This window comes from Nerophis ophidion, linkage group LG27, assembly GCF_033978795.1.
Source record: "Nerophis ophidion isolate RoL-2023_Sa linkage group LG27, RoL_Noph_v1.0, whole genome shotgun sequence".
NCBI lineage: Eukaryota > Metazoa > Chordata > Actinopteri > Syngnathiformes > Syngnathidae > Nerophis > Nerophis ophidion.
The window spans coordinates 14,088,371-14,111,506 of record NC_084637.1 but is presented as its reverse complement, the minus strand read 5'-3'; the positions used below and the strand labels follow the sequence as shown (position 1 = coordinate 14,111,506).

General features: G+C 40.5%; 1 protein-coding gene across 2 annotated transcripts in view; it reads left to right on the top strand.

Moving 5' to 3' along the window:
- The window catches only part of LOC133544525 (integral membrane protein GPR180-like), a 55,178-nt gene that overhangs the window by 24,959 nt on the left and 7,083 nt on the right, over positions 1-23,136 (top strand). For both annotated transcript variants that reach the window (XM_061889953.1, XM_061889951.1), the window contains exons 2-8: positions 5,814-5,957; positions 6,024-6,118; positions 9,894-9,999; positions 15,944-16,124; positions 19,645-19,694; positions 21,082-21,239; positions 21,306-21,494. In XM_061889953.1, coding sequence (XP_061745937.1) covers positions 5,867-5,957; positions 6,024-6,118; positions 9,894-9,999; positions 15,944-16,124; positions 19,645-19,694; positions 21,082-21,239; positions 21,306-21,494 — 870 coding nt within the window. In that variant the 5' untranslated portion in view covers positions 5,814-5,866. The remainder of the gene's footprint in view (positions 1-5,813; positions 5,958-6,023; positions 6,119-9,893; positions 10,000-15,943; positions 16,125-19,644; positions 19,695-21,081; positions 21,240-21,305; positions 21,495-23,136) is intronic.

Here is a 23,136-nt window from a genome sequence, read left to right as displayed (position 1 = left end):
GCCAGCAGAAATCGTTTTCAACCTCTCTGTATTGAACCTTAGTTTTCAAATGAAAAGACAGTACAAAGCGTTTAAGTAACGCTGTTTTGGTTTTGATAATTGATTTAGATTTGAGCCAACAACTTGATGCATGCATCGGCTTTGTGTTAGTTTAATTTGGCATAGCTTACACACCCAACAATTATTTCATTAGTTGCTCATTCGAAGACTCGCCCACCTCAACATGAGTCAGCAAAATCAATCATGTCAGTAGACAAAGTATTTTTATGTATTTTTTATTGTTTTTTGTCCTGTCCAGCTACTCAGGCAAATCATATAGTTGATGTAGATGCCCATATCGGCTGTACAGATTTACTTTACAAAAGAGAAGTGTGGGATACTTCTCTTGTTGCCTTATTTGTGTGTGACTTTATTAAAAGCATTTATATTATTATTTGGTGCAGCTGGGCCGGAGCAGGAGGGGATAGAAAGAGGGGGAAAAAAGAAGACAAAGGGGGAAATTGTGGGGACAAGAGAGGGATAAGACAGAGAGACAACAACCGCAAACACAACAATAACTATAACAACAGCAACAGGACAACATCAGTAGATTGGATATATATACAGTAAAAGTGATAGCAAAGAAGCAGTTGGTGAAATAAATATTAATAATACAGAAATGACAATGAACATTATCACACTACAAATGGAGCAATACAAATACCAATAGAAACAGCACTATTGATAATGAATAATAATTATTACTTCTATCAACCATACAATTGTTTCAAATGCAACAATACATATATGTAATAACTTGAAATAAAATAGCAGATAAATGAAGGGGAAGAAAGAGAAGCCAACCTTGCAGATTGTTATAATAACAATACAACAAAACTGCGCCCCACCCTACCCCGCCCACCTCAACCGACGCAGGAGGGGAGGGTGGGGTTAGGTAGGAGCTGGGGTGAATAATGTAGCCCAGAAGAGTTAGGGTTGCGTGGGATTCTGGGCATTTGTTCTGTTGTGTTTATGTTGTTTTACAGTGCGGATGTTTTCCCGAAATGTGTTTGTCATTCTTGTTTGGTGTGGGTTCACTGTGTGGCGCATATTAGTAAGAGTGTTTGTTGTTTATATCACAACCCTCAGTGTAAGCTGTATGGCTGTTGATCAATTATGCCTTGCAAATGCTTGAGGATGGTAAAAATGGCTTCACGCAACACGTGACCAGCCGGTACACATACAGCGTTGTGTAACAGCGGGCACGACTACGTGTATTAGAGGACGTTATGGGTATGCCACCACGGCCCGCACTCATTGTCGCTGTCCGAAGGAAAATCGGGGTATATTTACCCCAGTCAATTTTTGGGAAAGGCACTGAAGTTAAAAACCTCCTGGAAAATCAAGCATTTAGGCATGGAGACTGTTTCTACAAACATTTGTGAAAGAATGGGCCGCTCTCAGGAGCTCAGTGATTTCCAGCGCAGAAATGTCATACGATGCCACCTGTGCAACAAATCCAGTCGTGAAATTTCCTCGCTCCATAATATTCCAATTCAACTGTCGGCTTTATTATAAGACAGTGGAAGAGTTTGGGAACAACAGCAACTCAGCCATGAAGTGGTAGGCCACTTAAACGGACAGAGAGGGGCCAGCAGATGCTGAAGCGCATAGTAGTGCAAAGAGGTCGCCGACTTTCTGCACAGTCAGTTGCTACAGCGCTCCAAACTTCATGTGACCTTCCAATTAGCCCACGTACAGTACGCAGAGAGCAATGCAAAGCATGGCCACTGGACTCTAAAGCAGTGGAGACGCGTTCTTTGGAGTGATGAATCACATTTTTCCATCTGGCAATCTAATGGACGAGTCTGGGTTTGGAGGTTGCCAGGAGAACTGTACATTTTGCACTGCATTGTGCCATGTGTGAAATTTGGTGGAGGAGGAATTATGGTGTGGGGTTGTTTTTTAGGAGTTGGGCTTGGCCCCTTAGTTCCAGTGAGAGGAACTTTGAATGTTCCAGGATACCAATACATTTTGGACAATTCAATGCTCCCAACCTTGTGGGAACAGATTGGAGTGGGCCCCTTCCTCTTTCATCAGGACTGTGCACCAGTGCACTAGCAAGGTCCATAATGACATGGATGACAGAGTCTGGTGTGGATGAACTGGACTGGCCTGACCTGAACCCGATAGAACACCTTTTGTATGACTTAGAACGGAGACTGAGAGCCAGGCCTTCTCGACCAACATCAGTGTGTGACCTCACCGATGCGCTTTTGGAAGAATGATCGAAAATTCCTATAAACAGACTCCGCACCCTTGTGGACAGCCTTGCCAGAAGTTTGAATAGCTGCAAAAAATGGGCCGACATTATACTGAACCCTATGGGTTAGGAATGGGATGGCAGTTCAAGTTCATAAGTGTGTCAAGGCAGGTGGCCAAATACTCTTGGCAATATAGTGCATGTTTGATGAAACGTGATTATATGCATGTGTGTACTTGTATATGTACAGTATGTTTATATGTATGTTTGTACAGTGAATGCGCATGTGGATGTACAAACTTTGAGTGTGTAGGTATATGGGAGCATAGGTACATATGTGTGCATGTATGTAAATATATATATATGTATATATATACATATATATATATATATATATATATATATATAAATGTGTGTATGGGAGTGTGTGTATATATATATGTATTTGTATGTACAATATATTTGACTCAGAGTATATGCGGGAGCCAGTGTACGGCCCCAGAGAGCCCAACCCAAAATGGCAACTGTGGCACCCAGGGAACAAGGTACCATCGGCCCCACACAGCCAGGCCGGCCAGCGACAGGAACCCCAGAGCCCGGCTCACCGTGCCGCCCGGAACAGCCAGCAGGTGGCCGTAGACAGACGCGCCTGGCAGAGGACAAGGCACGGGAGAAGCAGGGGACAGCCAGCCCCCAAGCCAGCAAGAGACCACACCCACGCGGGTAGAAACCGGGATGCCCCGCCCGAGGGGCCCAGAGACTCCCCGCAACCGAATGGGAAGACTTCCGCCGCCCCACCAGCAACAGGGCCTCCACGAGCCCAAACCCCATTTCCCGTAGAGCACGGTGGGGCCCTCACCAGGCCACCCCACCCAAGTCGGCTGCCGCAGGAACCACCCCCCCCCCCCCCCCCCTGCAGGGACCCCAAAGATGGCGATGGAACGACCAGCAACTGCCCTGTCGAATCATTCCCCTGAGAGAGGGGAAAAGTAAAAAATAAATACAAATAATAATGATTAAAAAAAAATAATAATAATAATAATAAAAAATGTATTTTTAAAATTTTTAACAAATTAAGATCACAGACACACTAAGTCACTACTCCAGCAGCTGGCCGACTTGCAGCACCGCATATATATATATATATATTTATATATATATATATATATATATATTTGTGTATATATATATATATATTTGTGTATATATGTATATATTTGTGTATATATGTGTATATATATATGTGTATATATGTATATATATATGTGTATATATATGTGTGTATATATATATGTGTGTATATATATATGTGTATATATATATATGTGTATATATATGTGTATATATATATATGTATATATATGTGTATATATATATGTATATGTATATATCTGTATATATATGTATATATATATGTGTATATATATGTCTATGTATATATATGTATATATATATATGTATATATGTGTGTATATATATATATATGTGTATGTATATATATGTATATGTATATATATGTATATGTATATATATGTGTGTGTATATATATATATATATATGTATATATATATATATATATATATATATATATATATGTATGTGTGGCCCTGCGATGAGGTGGCGACTTGTCCAGGGTGTACGCCGCCGGGGCTCCCCTTTAGAGAGAGTGAGAAGCTCTGTCATCCGGGAGGAGCTCAAAGTAAAGCCGCTGCTCCTCCACAGAGAGAGGAGCCAGATGAGGTGGTTTGGGCATCTGGTCAGGATGCCACCCGAACGCCTCGCTAGGGAGGTGTTTTGGACACCTCCGTCCGGTTGTACCTAAAATATTGGTTGGTTGCTACGTTAAAGTTTATTTTGAACATTTATACAATTTCAATATGATACATCACATATTACAACAGGTTGTAATGCAACGAGGAAGACCCAGGACATGTTGGGAAGACTGTCTCCCGGCTGGCCTTGGGATCCCCTGGGAGTAGCTGAACGAAGTGGCTGGGGAGAGAAAAGTCTGGACTTCCTTGCTTAGGCTGCTGCCCCTGCGACCCGACCTCAGATAAGCAGAAGAAGATGGATGGATACTATACTTAGCATTAGCATCTATCAAAATCAGCTTGGCCTCTTTGGATATCACTTCAAAACTTAAAGGGGAACATCATCATCAGACCTATGTAAGCGTCAATATATACCTTGATGTTGCAGAAAAAAGACCATATACAGATTTCCGAACTCTAAAAGGGTGAATTTGGCGATTTAAACGCTGTCGAAGCGATGACCTTTCACCCATGACGTCACAACGTGAATCGATCCGCCATTTTCTCAATCACATTACACACACCAAGTCAAATCAGCTCTGTTATTTTCCGTTTTTTCGATTGTTTTCCGTACCTTGGAGACATCATGCCTCGTCGGTGTGTTGTCGGAGGGTGTAACAACACGAACAGGGACGGATTCAAGTTGCACCAGTGGCCAAAAGATGCGAAAGTCCCTCGTTTGTTCTGCACACTGTACCGACGACAGCTATGCTATGACAGAGATGGCACAGAGATGTGTGGATATCCTGCGACACTCAAAGCAGATGCATTTCCAACGATAAAGTCAACGAAATCACAAAAGTGAGTTTTTTTGATGTTATTGACTTATGTGGAGTGTGCTAATCAGACATGTTTGGTCACGGCATGACTGCAAGCTAACCAATGCTAACATGCTATTTAGGCTAGCTGTATGTACATATTGCATCATTATGCCTCATTTGTAGCTATATTTGCATCCAGCCTTTCCCTCCACCCACATTTAATGCCAAACAAACAAATACCAATTGTTGGTTAGAAGGCGATCGCCGAATTCGTCCGCGCTTCCTCCTGTGCCGCTGTCTGTCCTGATGTGGCTCAAAAGCTTCTGTTTCTTCTTTAATTTCGTTTTCGGTACCTGCCTCCACACTCCAATCATCCGTTTCAGTACATGCGTAATCTGTTGAATGGCTTACGGCGCTGAAATCCGAGTCTGAATCCGAGATACTATGCTATACCTTTCTGTGCTATCCACCATGTTTGTTTTTGGTGGCTTCACGCAGTGACGTCACAGGACAATAGACGGGTGTATACAGCAATGGTGTAAATCAGGCACTTTGAAGCCGTTTTTCGGGATATTGCGTGATGGGTAAAGTTTTGAGAAAAACTTCAAAAAAAAAAAAAATAAGCCACTGGGAACTGATTTTTATTGGTTTTAACCCTTCAGAAATTGTGATAATGTTCCCCTTTAAGCTTCGGCGGCTGCTGCCGAGGTTGTGCCGCTTCAGCGAAGTCCGCTGATTTTAACAGGAGAGGATTATCATGTATTGTAATTTATTTTGCAAAAAGGGGAGTTTGACACGTGCACCTTCAGCATTTGCAGCAGTAACACTGAGCGACGTCATCCGACATGAGCGTGATGAGTGTGTCACCCTCTCATCTTGCTACATCTTTCCATCCATCTATTTTCTACCGCTTGTAGTTAATAGTCAAGCTGAACTCCATCCATCCATTTTCTATTTTACATTTAAATACTCCCCCTCTTTTGTTTGTGTGGTGTGCAGGTGATGCAGGTTTGGTGGTCTGTCAGCTGGACAACCCCTCATTAGCTGCAGAGATGGAGTCCAGACTGCTGCTATATCCAAATGTGGACAAGGACTGGGTCAACCTCAGCTGCTCTGAAAGACTCACTCGAGCCAAGATCATCAGTAAGAGGAAGTTTGCACCAATGCATAATAAGGCTGGTAATGTGATGTTCCTCCTTCTTGCTTCAGTATCTCTCAGTCAAGAAGAACAGAACCAGACGATCCCTCGTCAGTCGTCTCCTACGGTGTGGAAGGCTCTGTATGCAGACAGATACACCTGTCAGGTAACTTATAGGGAAACTACACTATTTTGGGAATTTTGCACACGTTTTAATTTTTTTGCACTGGAATTAGGGCTGGGCGATATGGCCTTTTTTTAATATTTTGATATTTTTAGGCCATATCAGGATACACGATATATATGGCAATATTTTTCCTTAGCCTTGAATTAACACTTGATGCATATAATCACACCAGTGTGATGGTTCTATTTCGACATTAAAACATTTTTGTTCATACTGTATTAATATATGCTCATTTTAAACTCTCATGCAAAGAGGGAAATCACAACTAGGTCAACTGACCAAAACTGTATCTATTAAACATTTATTAAGCAGTGGCACAAACATTCATGTCATTTCAAAACAAAGTGCAAGATTTTCAGAGACATTTTAAAGCAAGCTATGAGTGCACTTTTGTGCATGATGTCACCAAGATGACATATCAAAACAACACTAAATTAAAATGCGCTTTTTGACCAGAACGGCACTACAATAGTTTAAAACAGTGGTTCTTAACCTTGTTTAAGGTACCGAACCCCACCCGTTTCATACGCGCATTCACCGAACCTTTTTTTAGTGAAAAATAAATTTATATATTTTTTTCAAATTCAAGACAAAGTTATATGTTTTTGGTAACATTTTAGTATGGGGAACATATTCTATGAAACAAAGACTTATTTTAGAGTTATTTGGTTAGGGTTAGGGTCAGGGTTAGAGGGTTAGGGTTATAATAAGGCCATGCCGAATAAAGCATTAATAAGTACCTAATAATGACTAGTTAAGAGCCAATATGTTACTAATTTGCATGTTAATAAGCAACTAATTAATGGTGAATATGTTGCCCATACTGAAGTGTTACCATGTATTTTTTACTGGTGCACAAAATGAACCGTGCATGAACATCACCTTGTTCAAACAACAAAACCAACACAGTGCATAAACTCATAACAAATTACACACCTGCAAATTTAGTCAGCTGTTGCCGTATTCGTAATACGCCGTTAGGGAGAGGTTGTTTTTACATGATGAGTCGGGTGTGTTTTGACCTCTGCCGAACCCCTGAGGCCGACTCACCGAACCCCTAGGGTTCGATTGAACCCAGGTTAAGAAACACTGGTTTAAAACAAATAAAGTGCACTTTTGTGCATGATGTCACACAAGATATTTCAATAACTATCAAATAAAAATGAGCTGCACAATAGGAAGTCAAATCGCTATGTGGTAGGTTACTGCGGACATTATCTCCTTATGTTGTTGACTATTTTTTTCATACGGTGTTGATGTGGAAATGCTTGCCTCGCCATTTTGTTGGTGTGGCACCGAACGGAGATGTTGACATGCTGAGTAAGCACGCTGAATCAGGCGGGCCGGTTCTACGATCGTAATGAAACTGGACTCACTGGTGACGGTGGCAGAGAAGAGGACTGTTGACAAACTAGTGAGCATCCTGGAGGATGCCAGTCACCCTCTGCATAGTTTTATCAGTAGCCAGAGGAGCCTGTTCAGTTCTAGACTGCTTCATCCCAAGTGCAGGAGTAATAGACTCAAAAACTCATTTGTCCCACACGCTATTAGACTGTACAAATCCTCTCTGGGGTGGGGGACGGGGGGTACTAGGATGACAGGGGATGCAAAACAATAACAGTGCAATACGTTTTCATAACATGCTCACTACTGCCTAGTCTCTCTTATTATATTCTTATTTTACTGTTATATTTTAAATCTCATTGTTGCTTTTTATTTTTATTCTTATTGTAATATTTTTCTATTTGTTTCTATTATAACCCCATTATTTACTTTTTACTGTTTGATTGATCTCAACTCTGTACACTGCGGCTGGAATTTTTAATTTTCCTGAAGGAACTCTCCTGAAGGAATCAATAAAGTACTATCTATCTATCTATCTATCCATCTATCCATCTATCCATCTATCTATCTATCTATCTATCATTCTCTAGCACAAGGGTGTCAAACTCAAATACAGAGTGGGCCAAAATTTTAAAACTGAACAAAGCCGCGGGCCAAAATTGAACGAATTAACCTTTTAATAGGACCTAAACAAGTTTTGCAATGAATATTGAACAAGCAAGGCTTATATAACTTTATAGTGACATGCAAAATCAAGTTTCAAATAATAATAATAATAATTAAAAAATATCAATGGCATATCAAATAAAATTTGGATAAAAATGTAATGCCTCTTTTCTATTTGCAGCCCTCTGAGGTAAGTATCAAAATAAACGTTTTCCAAAGGCTAATAATACATTTGAAAATAAAATAACAATAACGAATGAATCAAACATTCAAGTAGCCAGAGAAAGTGCAAGAATAAAAATGTTAATTATTGCTCAGTTTGCTAAACTGATTTGCGTCAACACCGAATATAAAACAAGCAAGGCTTATTAAACTTAACAGTGCAAAATTAACTTTCAAAAAACAAACAAAAGAATATCAATGGCATATTAAATAAAATGATAATTAAAAAAATGGTGGTAGCGGGGGGAGGGGTGTATAGTGTAGCGTCCCGGAAGAGTTAGTGCTGCAAGGGATACTGGGTATTTGTTCTGTTGTGTTTATGTTGCGAATGTTCTCCCGAAATTTGTTTGTCATTCTTGTTTGGTGTGGGTTCACAGTGTGGCGCATATTTGTAACAGTGTTAAAGTTGTTTACACGGCCACCTTCAGTATGGGTGTTGACCAAGTATGCCTTGCATTAATTTCTGTGCGTAAAAGCCGCATATATTATGTGACTGGGCTGGCACGCTGTTTGTAGGGAGGAAAAGAGGACATGACGACAGGTTATAGAGTACGATAAAGGCAGGGTCCTCAATATTGTTGTCCGGGTGGAAATCGGGAGAAATTCAGGAGAAATTCGCGAGAATGGTCGCCCCCGGGAGATATTCGAGAGGGGCACTGAAATTCGGGAGTCTTCTGGGAAAATCGGGAGGGTTGGCAAGTAAGAGTATTAGCGGTGAATGCGGGGTTACAGCGGCACCACTGCTGTATAATACCTTCGGGCCAGATCTAATGTTAATTTGATATTGGCCCGCGGGCCAGAGTTTGACACCCATGCTCTAGCAGGTGACTTTTCAAATGATGCTACATATGAGCAGTAATGCTACTTTTTGTAGCAACGCTTTTGCCCCAGACTTGACAAATTACGGTTGTCTGTTTGACAAATTTCCACTTGAAGCCAAACCACCGCCAGACGATGGACCCCCTGCTGTTTTTCTTGGGAATTATTTTTTCCTTCATGTCACCAGAATCGCACCTTCTTTCTCTCGTATTACCACTCGCACCACAGCTAACGTTACCCATGCTGCTACCTCTCAGCTTAGCGAGGGCATACACGGATGTGACGTATGTAAGAAGGTGCACTTGCTGTCTGTGAGGACAGACAAGAGAGTGGGAATAGCCTGTAGTGTAATGCCAGCAGCTAAAAGCAACTGCGTAAGAACGTATACTCGAATATCACAATATAGTCATTTTCTATATCGGACAGAGACAAACCCGTGACATATCAAGTATATCGATATATCGCCCAGCCCTAACTGTAACTAGTAAATAAATGTGAGTATTTCAGCAGATGAGGATGTCAATAAAGCAGAATAAGGTTGTTACCTCTCTCTGATCAATGCGCCGCTAAATGAAGGTCCATAACGTTTGCGCTGTCTCATAAGGACTGTGAATTATGAGCATAATTCCATTTTAAGATAAGACCGATTGAATACAGTTAAAATTGAGTCATCTTCACTTCTATTTGCTATTTTCCACCACAGGACGGTGCCGTGATTCCTTCTCATGGCGACCTCACATTTACTGTCCTGCTGCTTAATGCTGATTCTGCAGGAAACCCTTTGGAGCACTTTAGTGCGGAGGAAGCAGGTAAGACATTCTGAATGCTCAGTCAAGTTGTGAATAAGTACTGTTCTGAATATTACAAGAATATGGAGCATGGGCCGTTTGTGTCCCTTGGAAATAGCACGTATAAAGTCACGGAATGTAAAGGGCCTCTCTGAGGCTGACAAGATTGACACTTTTTTCATAGTTGTGAGCCTAAAAATGATATCTACAGTTAAGATTAGACACAGTATTGATTTTAGGCTTGTTTTGTAAGCACATTTTGGAACGGCCACTTTTAACTTCAAAATGTGACATCACCCACAGAAGACTGCAGACAATTTTATATTGCGTAGTATTTGTTTTGGTAGCATCTCCATACAAAATCACACTATTTTTGTGCAGAAGTTGAAATAATGATCAAATATTGCTGCCAAATGCATTGCTGCAAGTTGTAGAAATTAAATTAAAGAAGGGGTCAGCCTGCATATATTTACTTTTTTATTTTTTTTATTTCTTGTCCAGCTACTCAAGCAAAGCATATTGTTGATGTAGATGCCCGTATCGGCTTTACAAATTTACTTTACGAAAGAAAAGTGTGGGAAGCTTCTCTTGTTGCCTTATTTGTATTGTACTTTCTTAAATGGATTTATATTATTGTTTTATGCAGCCGGGCCGGAGCAGGGGGGGATAGAAAGTGAAAAAAAGGAAAACAGAGGGGGAAATAGCGGGTACAAGAAGGGGAGAAGATGGAGAGACAACAGCAGCAAACACAACAACTACAGAACAACATCAGCAAATAGGTTATGTACAAATATGATGGTAAAAGTGATAGCAAAGAAGCAGTTAGTGAAATGAATATTAATAATACAGGCATGACTATGAGCATTATTACACTACAAATACTAATAGAAATAGCACTATTGATAATGAATATTAACAATAATTTCCTCTATTATCAACAATACAATTGTTTCAAATGCAACTATACCTATATGTAATAATAACTTGAAATACAAAAGAAAGCAGATAAGTGCATATATTTACAAATGATCGGAGTATGAGAAAAGTATAGGCCCCCTCCAGTCAAATTCACTCGTGTAAAAAGGGATGGACCAAGCTGGAGGAGTGTAATTTGCAGCGATCGTTTTAATGATTGTGACCACAAAGAGGAAGGGTTATATCTGAGTTTGGATGGAAAAAATGTAAAGCACTCAAACCACAAATGCGATCAAAAGCAGCCGCGAATGGAAAAAGATTGACTCAGAACCTGCAGAATAACGAAAGAAAAAGAATGTAAGCCGCTAGTATTCTTTATTGCGTCCTCTTCTACTGATGTTTTTCTCAAGATGTTTGAGGGAATGGAATGATGAAACCCAGGCTCTAGTGACTATGAAAGAGCAGGGATGTCCGAAAATGGCAATTATTTTATAGTTATTATTTGCTTATAATGTTAACCATATCTGTTTGTAAAGTACCGTATTTTCCGCACTATAAGGCGCACCGGATTATAAGGCGCACCTTCAACGAATGGCCTATTTTAATATTTTGCTCATATATAAGGCGCATCGCATTATAAGGCGCATAGAATAGATGCTGCAGTAGAGGCTGGGGTTACGTTATGCATCCATTAGATGGAGCTGTGCTAAAGGGAATGTCAACAAAACAGTCAGATATGTCAGTCACACTTTATTAATAGATTACAAACCAGCGTTCTGACAACTCTGTTCACTCCCAAAATGAATAAACAGCTGTTTTGTTATTTACCCCGAGTCAATAAACACGTAAAAAACTGTCTAATACTGTTACGGTAAATCAAACGTTAGTGCAATCACAATATAGTAACACTCAAAATAGTGCAAAGCAATAATATATCAATAACTCAACGTTACTCAAACGGTAATGTCACACAACACACAAAATAAACATGTAGAGCTCACTTTATTAAATTATTCCTCATCCACGAATCCCTCAAATTCTTCTTCTTCAGTGTTCGGATCAAACAGTTGGGCGAATACGGCATCCAAAATGTCCGGCTCCGTCTCGTCAAAGTCGTCATTAAACAAGTCAGTGTCGCTGCTGTTAATGTTGAATCATTTCGCTGCTGCTCTATTCCCGTGTTCTACTGTGTGACTGATCACCTTGAGTTTAAAACTCTGCACGCCTCCCGCAGTCATATATCCCGGCATGCACCGCGCGCTTCTTCTTCCACGAGGGAAAATAAGGTAGGCGGCTGCTTACCGTATAAGAGGAAGCACACTTCTCCTTCTACAGGTGAGGATAAGGTAGACTGCTGATTACCGTAGTTGCGAGACCTCTTGTGGTATTTTTAATTCGGACACTGAAGAAGAAGAATTCGAGGGATTCGTGGATGAGGAATAACCTAATAAAGTTAGCTTTACATGTTTATTTTGTGTGTTGTGTTGTGTGACATTAACGTTTGAGCAACGTTGAGTTATTCATATATTGTTATTGCTTTGCACTATTTCGAGACGTCGTTAATGGAGTCAGTGTCACTGCTGTTGTCTAGCAGTTCAGTGACAATTCCTGCTCTCCTGTAATCATGTCTCTCAATAGGAGCCATTTTGGGGTCTTTACATTTAAACACACAAATGGAAATGAAACGGCACGGCCTGGCGCAGTCATATATCCCAGCATGCACCGCGCACTTCTTCTCCTACGGGGGAAAATGAAATCGGTGGCTGCTTACCGTAGTTGTGAGACCTGTTGTGGCTCAATATTGGTCCATATATAAGGCACCCCGGATTATAAGGCGCACTGTCAGCTTTTGAGAAAATTTTAGATTTTTAGGTGCGCCTTATAGTGCGGAAAATACGGTAATCATTGACCAGGGCCAAGAAAAAAATGCAATTAAGTGATCAAAATAATAGTTTTACATGCCTTTGTTCACACTGTCTATGAGGGGAAACGGGCTCCAGTTCTGTCGCTGATGTCACACCAAGAGGGGGCAGCGTATCGAGTCTGCCGATGTTCCAAGTACAGTTAGTTATCAATTGTTTACTGAAAAACACATTGTTATTCTTCCGAGGATGTCGTAGTCGTAGTGGTTTTTGCAGTCTTCTGAGACATTTGTGATTTAGGGCTATATAAATAAACATTGATTAATTGATTATTCTGAAAAATGACTTCCAGATCCATTTTCAGGAACAAATAATACCTTAAGAGAAATTGTTTGTCATATTTCGGTTTTCTGGACTAGAGATGAACAGTAATGTTCTTTTCAGGGCGATACCAATTATCAGTTAAAAAAGGCCAATAACCGATATTTGGAGGCAATATCAATTTACAGTAAAATTAAGCTAAATATGAATAGTATACATCAGGGGTGTCAAACTCATTTTATATCGGGGGCCACATGGAGAAAAATCTACCCCCAAGTGGGCCGGACTGGTAAAATCACGGCACGATAACTTAAAAGTAAAGGCAACTTCAGATTATTTTCTTTGTTTAAAAATAGAACAAGCACATTCTTTTTTATATATACATTTAATAGTATTCTATCTTTATTTGTTGTTATTTATATTTTCTGAATAAATTCTGTGATAATGTTTATCATTCAACTCATTGGTGTTAATTTTCAATCTATCAAAATGAGAAAATAATATTAAAATCAGATTGCAGTATGTTATTAATGTAGTTTGATCATTTTCCTCAATTGATGTACTAACATCGTGGTTTATTTTGTACATATGTAGCATCATATACAAAGATACAAAGAATTGCTATTGCGACATCCAGTGGACACATTTAGAGAAGCAGTTCTTTCATTCAAATATTTCAGGTACATTTTTATACTTAGCAAACTCATCCCGCGGGCCGGATAAAACCGGTTCGCGGGCCTGTTCCGGCCCCCGGGCCGTATGTTTGACACCCTTGGTATACATCAGTAAACAACTGGACAATGCTTTAAGTTGTTTTTTCGGAAACCAGTAGCGACAAAACGTTTTACCTTTTATCAAGTGTGTCTAAGGAGAGCATCGTTTGCTTTTCAAAATATGGTAACTCTCCTGGGAAAATTGGTAAAAAAATATGTGAATTTTTTTAGATCTCAATGATTTGCAAGCTAATCAATTTTGTAGCAGTTTATGGATTTGAATACATTGTAAGGTTTTCTTGTGAGGAAGCTTGAAATATTGGTTGGTTGGTACGTTAAAGTTTATTTTGAACATATATACAATTTCAATATGATCACATATTTTACATATTTTCATTTATCTTTACAACACGTCTGAAAAGGAGTAGTAAGAACCAAAGCCTATTCAATCCTACGTGGGTCTAAGGAGTTTAGTCTGGTACTTGCTTTTTGTCTATCTTTTATCTGTGTTCATGTTCTGTCAACCCTGTAACTGTATGTCTTCTCTTAGATGGGTTTGTACTAAAAATGTAATTTTGTTGTACTGTTTGAAGTGCAATGACAGTAAAGTTCCATCCATCCACTTCATAGCAATTACTAAAACATATGTTCACTCCCTGTTCTCAATGTGTAACTCAATTTACATCAACGATTTCAAAGTGGTATGATTGATGTGAAATATATGATCTCGAATTATGGCAAATATTTAAAAAAATAAGTCTGGGATCCTTCATTTTCCTCATACAGTGGGGCAAAAAAGTATTTAGTCAGCCACAGATTGTGCAAGTTCTCCCATTTAAAATGATGACAGAGGTCTGTAATTTTCATCATAGGTACACTTCAACTGTGAGAGACAGAATGTGAAAAAAACATCCAGGAATTCACATTGTAGGAATTTTAAATAATTTATTTGTAAATTATGGTGGAAAATAAGTATTCGGTCAACCATTCAAAGCTGTCACTGATGGAAGGAGGTTTTGGCTCAAAATCTCACGATACATGGCCCCATTCATTCTTTCCTTAACACGGATCAATCGTTCTGTCCCCTTAGAAGAAAAACAGCCCCAAAGCATGATGTTTCCACCCTCATGCTTCACAGTAAGTATGGTGTTCTTGGGATGCAACTCAGTGTTCTTCTTCCTCCAAACACGACGAGTTGATTTTATACCAAAAAGTTCTATTTTGGTTTCATCTGACCACATGACATTCTCCCAATCTTCTGCTGTATCATCCTTGTATCCATTTTGGTATAAACTCAACTCGTCGTGTTTGGAGGAAGAAGAATACTGAGTTGCATGCCAAGAACACTATACCTACTGTGAAGCATGGGGGTGGAAACATCATGCTTTGGAGCTGTTTTTCTGCTAAGGGGACAAGACGATTGATCCGTGTTAAGGAAAGAATGAATGGGGCCATGTATCGTGGGATTTTGAGCCAAAACCTCCTTCCATCAGTGAGAGCTTTGAATGGTTGACGAAATACTTATTTTCCACCATAATTTATAAATAAATTATTTGAAATTCGTACAATGTGAATTCCTGGATTTTTTTTTCACATTCTGTCTTTCACAGTTGAAGTGTACCTATGATGAAAATTACAGACCTCTGTCATCATTTTAAGTGGGAGAACTTGCACAATCAGTGGCTGACTAAATACTTAATTGCCCCACTGTAGGTGACTCATTTTTCAAGCTGGCTGACAATTTACAGTATTTGTCACTGTTAAAGTAATGAGCTGCTGCCTGGTCTTATTTACGTAATATATAAGTCTTCTATTTGTCCATCTGTCTATCCAAGCACAGTAGCGCAGTTAGCAGAAAGGAGCACTGGTAATTATTATCACTCCTTATTACAGTTGTTGTAGTGCTACATACTGGTATCATATGTATATCTGCTGATGCATTTCGGCTGATACTGATACAAGAAGGCCTATATCAATATATGACAAAATGCCTAATATTGGCACCGATAACCGGCCCGGGCCAATATTCAGTTGATCCCTAATCTGGACGCCATGGCTCCTTTTACGTTTATTTTGAGAGAGCTACAACAAGCGAATGTTTGGTATAGCCCGCATGTGAAACGTTTCTTTTGGGTTTTGCATACTCTCATTTAGGTCTTCAAACTTTTTACTTCCTCCTGCTGCTGGCATACTTTGTGTCTTCCTGTATCTACGTAAGGCCTCTGTACCAGGCTCTGAGGAAAGGCGGGCCCATGCACACAGTCCTCAAAGTGCTGACCGCCGCTCTGGCCTTGCAGGGTTTCTCCGCCTTCTGCAACTTCATTCACATGGCAAGGTAAGAGAAGACAATCTTCTATTGATAATAAAAAGCTCAACTACTCCAGTCCCAAGAAGCAAATAAAGCCTGTGGCTAGAGGATCTGCTGCAATCCTTTTTGAGGGTTGGAGGTAGTGCTTTCCCGATACCAATATTTTGGTACTTTTCGGTACTTTTCTATATAACGGTGAGCACAAAAAAAATTGCGTCATTGGCTTTATTTTAACAAAAAATCTTACGGTACATTAAACATATGTTTCTTATTGCAAGTTTGTCCTTAAATAAAATAGTGAACACACAAGACAACTTGTTTTTTATTAGTAAGTAAGCAAATAAAGGCTCCTAATTTAGCTGCGGACATATGCAGTTACTTATTGTGTCATTTTCCATTCTATTATTTTGTCAAAATTATTAAGGACAAGTGGTAGAAAATTAATTATTAATAGAGATGTCCGATAATGGCTTTTTTGCCGATATCCGATATTCCGATTTTGTCCAACTCTTAATTACCGATTCCGATATCAACCGATACCGATATATAGAGTCGTGGAATTAACACATTATTATGCCTAACTTTGTTGTGATGCCCCACTGGATTCATTAAACAATATAACAAGGTTTTCCAAAATAAATCAACTCAAGTTATGGGAAAAAAAATGCCAACATAGCACTGCCATATTTATTATTGAAGTCACAAAGTGCATTATTTTTTAACATGCCTCAAAACAGGGCTTCACGGTGGCAGTGCGTCTGCCTCACAATACGAAGGTCCTGCAGTCCTGGGTTCAAATCCAGGCTCGGGATCTTTGCATGTTCTCCCCGTGAATGCGTGGGTTCCCTCCGGGTACTCCGGCTTCCTCCCACTTCCAAAGACATGCACCTGGGGATAGGTTGATTGGCAACACTAAATTGGCCCTAGTGTGTGAATGTGAGTGTGAATGTTGTCTGTCTATCTGTGTTGGCCCTGCGATGAGGTGGCGACTTGTCCAGGGTGTACCCCGCCTTCCGCCCGATCTTAGCTGAGATAGGCGCCAGCGCCCCCCGCGACCCCGAAAGGGAATAAGCGGTAGAAAATGGATGGATGGATGCCTCAAAACAGCAGCTTGGAATTTGGGATTTGCTCTCCCTGAGAGAGCATGAGGAGTTTGAGGTGAGGGAGTAGGGGGAAGCAGGGGGTGTGTATTGTAGCGTCACGGAAGAGTTAGTGCTGCAAGGGTTTCTGGGTATTTGTTCTGTAGTGTTTATGTTGTTACGGTGTAGATGTTCTCCCGAAATGTGTTTGTCATTCTTGTTTAGTGTGGGGTCACTGTGTGGCGTAACAGTGTTAAAGTTGTTTATACGGCCACCCTCAGTGTGACCTGTATGGCTGTTGACCAAACCTTGCATTCACTCGCGTGTGTGAAAAGCCGTAGATATTATGTGATTGGGCCGGCATGCAAAGGTAGTGCCTTTAAGGTTTATTGGCACTCTGTACCTCTTCCTACGTCCGTGTACTCAGCAGCGTTTTAAAACGTCAATAAATTTAACTTTTTGAAACCCATACCAATAATTTTGATACCGATAATTTCCGATATTACATTTTGAAGCATTTATCGGCCAATAATATTGGCAGTCCGATATTATCGGACATCTCTAACGGCCTACTGAAACCCACTACTACCGACCACGCAGTCTGATAGTTTATATATCAATGATGAAATATATCACGTTGCAACACATGGCAATTCGGCCTTTTTAGTTTACTAAATTGCAATTTTAAATTTCCCGTGAGTTTCTTGTTGAAAACGTCGCGGAATGATGACGCGTACGAGTGACGTCACGTGGTGGAGGGGACATATTAGCACAGCACCAAACACTGCTAAAAGTCGTCTATGTTCATGGTGTAATTACACGGTATTCTGCAATTTTTTCATTTAATAATGGAGACTATAAAGAACAATGCTGTTGGTGGAAAGCTGTGGATTGCAGCTGTCTTTAGCACCGAGACACGGCCGGTGTTTCTTTGTTTGTTGTGAAGCAGAGCGGTCAAGCGAACATGTTTTCTCTACGTCAACCAGCATGTCTTTGGATGGGAAAATTGTGATATTAAGTCTTACCGGAGAAATCAGTGGAATATGGGACTTCTTCCTGCAGTAGCTGTCAAAAAAGGCAGCTGTGAGCTTGGCTCCTCAGCTTCTCTCTGAGACACTGCGTGTTCACCGCAGCCATCCGACCTCGAGGTATGTCTTTAGAATCTCACTAAAACACTATTAAAACAATAAGCAGATAAGGGATCTTCCAGAATTATCCTAGTAAATGTGTCTAATTACATCTGAAACGCTCACACTGCCGTTGCTTTTTTTTTTTTTTTCTAGTCCTTCACTATCACTTGCTTAATTCACGAATCTTTTATCCTCGCTCAAATTAATAGGGAAATTGTCGCTTTCTCGGTCCGAATTGCTCTTACTGCTGGTAGCTCCCATTATAAACAATGTGAAGGTGTGTGGAGCCCTGCAACTCGTGACGTCACGCGCACATACTTCCGGTAAAGGCAGGGCTTTTCTATTAACGACCAAAAGTTGTGAACTTTATCGTGGATGTTCTCTACTAAATCCTTTCAGCAAAAATATGGCAATATCGCGAAATGATGAAGTATGACACATAGAATGGACCTGCTATCCCCGTTTAAATAAGAAAATCTCATTTCAGTAGGCCTCTAATTATTAATCTAATTCTTTATTTACTGTTAATATCTGCTTATTTTCTCTTTTAACATGTTCTAGCTACACTTCTGTTAAAATGTAATAATCACTTATTCTTCTGTTATTTGATACTTTATATTAGTTTTGGATGATACCACAAATATGGGTATCAATCCAATACCAAGTAGTTACAGGATCATACATTGGTCATATTCAAAGTCCTCATGTGTCCAGGGACATATTTCCTGAGTTTATAAACATAATATAAATTTTTGAAAAACTAAAGAAGATGTTGTAATGCCAAAAAATATCGACGTAATCGTAGTAATATCGACTAGATACGCTACTGTACTTGGTATCGTTACAGTGGATGTAATGACGTTTGTTTACATTTTGATGCCGGTGAGCTACGGTGTGTAGTGAAGCATGTTTAGCTATTCCTCGTCCTGCAGGGATGATACTTGCAGGAAACATACTTTATTTGTCACCATGGAGGTGAGGATTAGTTATTTAGAAGTAGCTAAAATACTGCAGACTGGGGCTGGACTTTAGCTGCTTGCTAGCTAGCCATGTCTTAAAGCACCTCTTCCTGAGGGTGTTTCAGTGTTATAACGTCACCTTTATCATTAGTTTTAAGCCAAAATGCAAACCAGCAATGACACGACGTGACGACGAAGGGGATGCGGGGGGGTGGCGGACTGGTACTTTTCAGAGGCGGTATAGTACCAAATATGATTCATTAGTATCGCGGTACTATACTAATACCGGTATACCGTACAACACTAGTCTTAGGTCAGCACAACAGTAGTGACATAATAACAAATGCACAACTGACACCTTTACTGTTGTGCTCTGCAGGTATTCCAGAGACGGCGTTGGTATTCCGCTGATGGGCTGCCTAGCTAAGTGTACGTAACTTCACAAATTATCTTAAAGGGGAACCTTTTTACCAGAGCTATGTAAGCGTGAATATATACCTTGATGTTGCAGAAAAAAGACCATATGTTTTTTTAGCCGATTTCCGAACTCTAAAAGGGTGAATTTGGCGATTGAAACGCCTTTCAATTGTTCGCTGTCAGAGCAATGACCTTTCACCCGTGACATCACAACAGGAAGCAATCCGCCATTTTCTCAAACACATTACACACAGTCAAATCAGCTCTGTTATTTTCCGTTTTTTCGACTGTTTTCCGTACCTTGGAGACATTATGCCTCGTCGGTGTGTTGTCGGAGGGTGTAACAACACGAACAGAGACGAATTCAAGTTGACTTACGTGGAGTGTGCTAATCAGACATATCAATGGTCACGGCATGTTAATCGATGCTAAAATGCTATTTAGGCTAGCTGTATGTACATAGTGCATCATTATGCCTCTTTTGTAGCTATATTTGAATCCAGCCTTCCCCTCCACTCACATTTAATGCCAAACAAACACATACCAATCAACGGATTCAAGTTGCACCAGTGGTCAAAAGAGGCGAAAGTTCCTCGCACACTTTACCGACGATAGCGATACTACGACATAAATGACACAGAGATGTGTGGATATCCTGCGACACTCAAAGCAGATGCATTTCCAACGATAGTCAACAAAATCACAAAGGTGAATTTTGTTGATGTTATTGACTTATGTGCTAATCAGACATATTTGCTCACGGTATGACTGCCAGCTAATCGATGCTAACATGCTATTTAGGCTAGCTGTATGTACATATTGCATCATTATGCCTCATTTGTAGCTATATTTGCATCCAGCCTTTCCCTCCACCCACATTTAATGCCAAACATATACATCCCAATCGTTGGTTAGAAGGCGATCGCCAAATTCGTCCTTGCTTCCTCTCGTTCCGCTGTCTGTCGTGATATAGCTCAATAGCTTCAGGTTCTTCTTCAATTTGGTTTTCGCTATCTGCCTTCACATTCCAACCATCCGTTTCAATACATGCGTAGTCTGTTGAATCACTTGCGCCGCTGAAATCCAAGTCTGAATCCGAGCTCCTGTGCTATACCTTTCTGTGCTATCCGCCATCTTTGTTTGTGGTGATGTCACGCTGTGACGTCACAGGAAAATGGACGGGTGTATATAACGATGGTTAAAATCAGGCACTTTAAAGCCGTTTTTTGGGATATTGCGTGATGGGTAAAATTTGGAAAAAAACTTCGAAAAATGAAATAAGCCACTGGGAACTGATTTTTATTGGTTTTAACCATTCTGAAATTGTGATAATGTTCCCCTTTAAATCCATTTGTAAAAAGACACCAAGTGACCTCTCTGGCTTGTTGTCTCGATGCAGTTTGGGATATGGTGGCTGAGGTGTCCATGCTGTACACGTTACTAAGTCTCTGTGTGAGCTGGACTCTAAGTCGAGGCCGGAAACCCCAGTCCCGACCTCTGCAGTGGGAACAGTCTCCGGCGTCCACAGCTGTTGCTGTGGGTGGAGTCGTTACGCAGGTACGCTACCTTTTGGCGCGATTGTCTGTGTTTCCCCGATGCTGAGATGCTCATTTGTACTTTTAGGGTGTGCTGCTGCTATGGGAGCAGTACTCCGCATCTGGGAGCCAACACCACAGCAATCAGAGTCTGGCAGGGATACTCCTCATTGCCCTCAAGGTGACGCTGGCCCTCCTGCTGGCCTCCGTTCTTTACCAGATCATCTCCACTGAGAGGAGCACCCTGAAGAGAGACTTCTACATCTGCTTTGCCAAGGTTAGCACTGGCCAAATTCTCCAAAAATCTGTCCCAACACCTCCTTCTTGTCCTTGTCCAGCAAATAACCGAACCGGTTTGATCGCTCTGCGAAACTGCTGGAAACGCTCTCTGTCTCTCTCTCTGCGTGTGTGCACGTACTAACAAAAACAAACAAGTAGAAGAGGCAAACACAAATTTGTTGTGTACTATTAATGTTGTGTGTGATCTACTAAGACTGCGTGCACAAATCGATTAAAATTACAAAAGCCTATTTACATTAGGTTTTTGCATCCATTTCGGCTGTCACCATGGAGACACTCATTTTCCTCCACATTTATGGCACAATATGGTCCTACCTGTGGCATTTCGTCATGTTGTTGACATGCAGCACACAAAAGGTACCACCTTTTTTGGGCAATATAGAAGTGTGAACTAGACCAATGTTTTTGAACCTTTTTTGAGCCAAGGCGCATTTTTTTCATTGAAAAATGCGGAGGCACACCATCAGCAGAAATAATTTTAAAAAATTAAACTCAGTAGACAATAAAAAGTCGTCGTCGCAATTGTTGGATATGATATAGGGGTGTGGGAGAAAATCGATTCGAATTTTAATCGCGATTCTCACGTTGTGCGATTCAGAATCAATTCTCTTTTTTTTTTTCTTTTTTTTTTTTAAATCGATGTATTTATTTATTTCTTTATTTGTTTATTTATTTATTTATTTTTTACTCAATCCAACAAAACAATACACGGCATTACCATAACAATGCAATCCAATTCCAAAACCAAACCTGACCAAGCAACACTCTAAACTGCAATAAACTGAGCAATTGAAAGGAGACACAAACATGACACAGAACAAACCAAAAGTAGTGAAACAAAAATTAATATTATCAACAACAGTATCAATATTAGTTATAATTCCAGCATAACAGTTATTAAAAATCCCTCATTGACATTATCATTAGAACTTTATAAAAAATTAAAAAAAAGAACAATCGTGTCACAGTGGCTTACACTTGCATCGCATCTCATAAGCTTGACAACACACTGTGTCCAATATTTTCACAAAGATAAAATAAGTCATATTTTTGGTTTGTTTAATAGTTAAAACAAATTTACATTATTGAAATCAGTTGAGGAGTTCAAGTACCTAGGAGTCTTGTTCACGAGTGGGGGAAGAGTGGATCGTGAGATCGACAGGCGGATCGGTGCGGCGTCTTCAGTAATGCGGACGTTGTATCGATCCGTTGTGGTGAAGAAGGAGCTGAGCCGGAAGGCAAAGCTCTCAATTTACCGGTCGATCTACGTTCCCATCCTCACCTATGGTCATGAGCTTTGGGTCATGACCGAAAGGATAAGATCACGGGTACAAGCGGCCGAAATGAGTTTCCTCCGCCGGGTGGCGGGGCTCTCCCTTAGAGATAGGGTGAGAAGCTCTGCCATCCGGGAGGAGCTCAACGTAAAGCCGCTGCTCCTCCACATCGAGAGGAGCCAGATGAGGTGGTTCGGGCATCTGGTCAGGATGCCACCCGAACGCCTCCCTAGGGAGGTGTTTAGGGCACGTCCAGCTGGTAGGAGGCCACGGGGAAGACCCAGGACACGTTGGAAAGACTATGTCTCCCGGCTGGCCTGGGAACGCCTCGGGATCCCCCGGGAA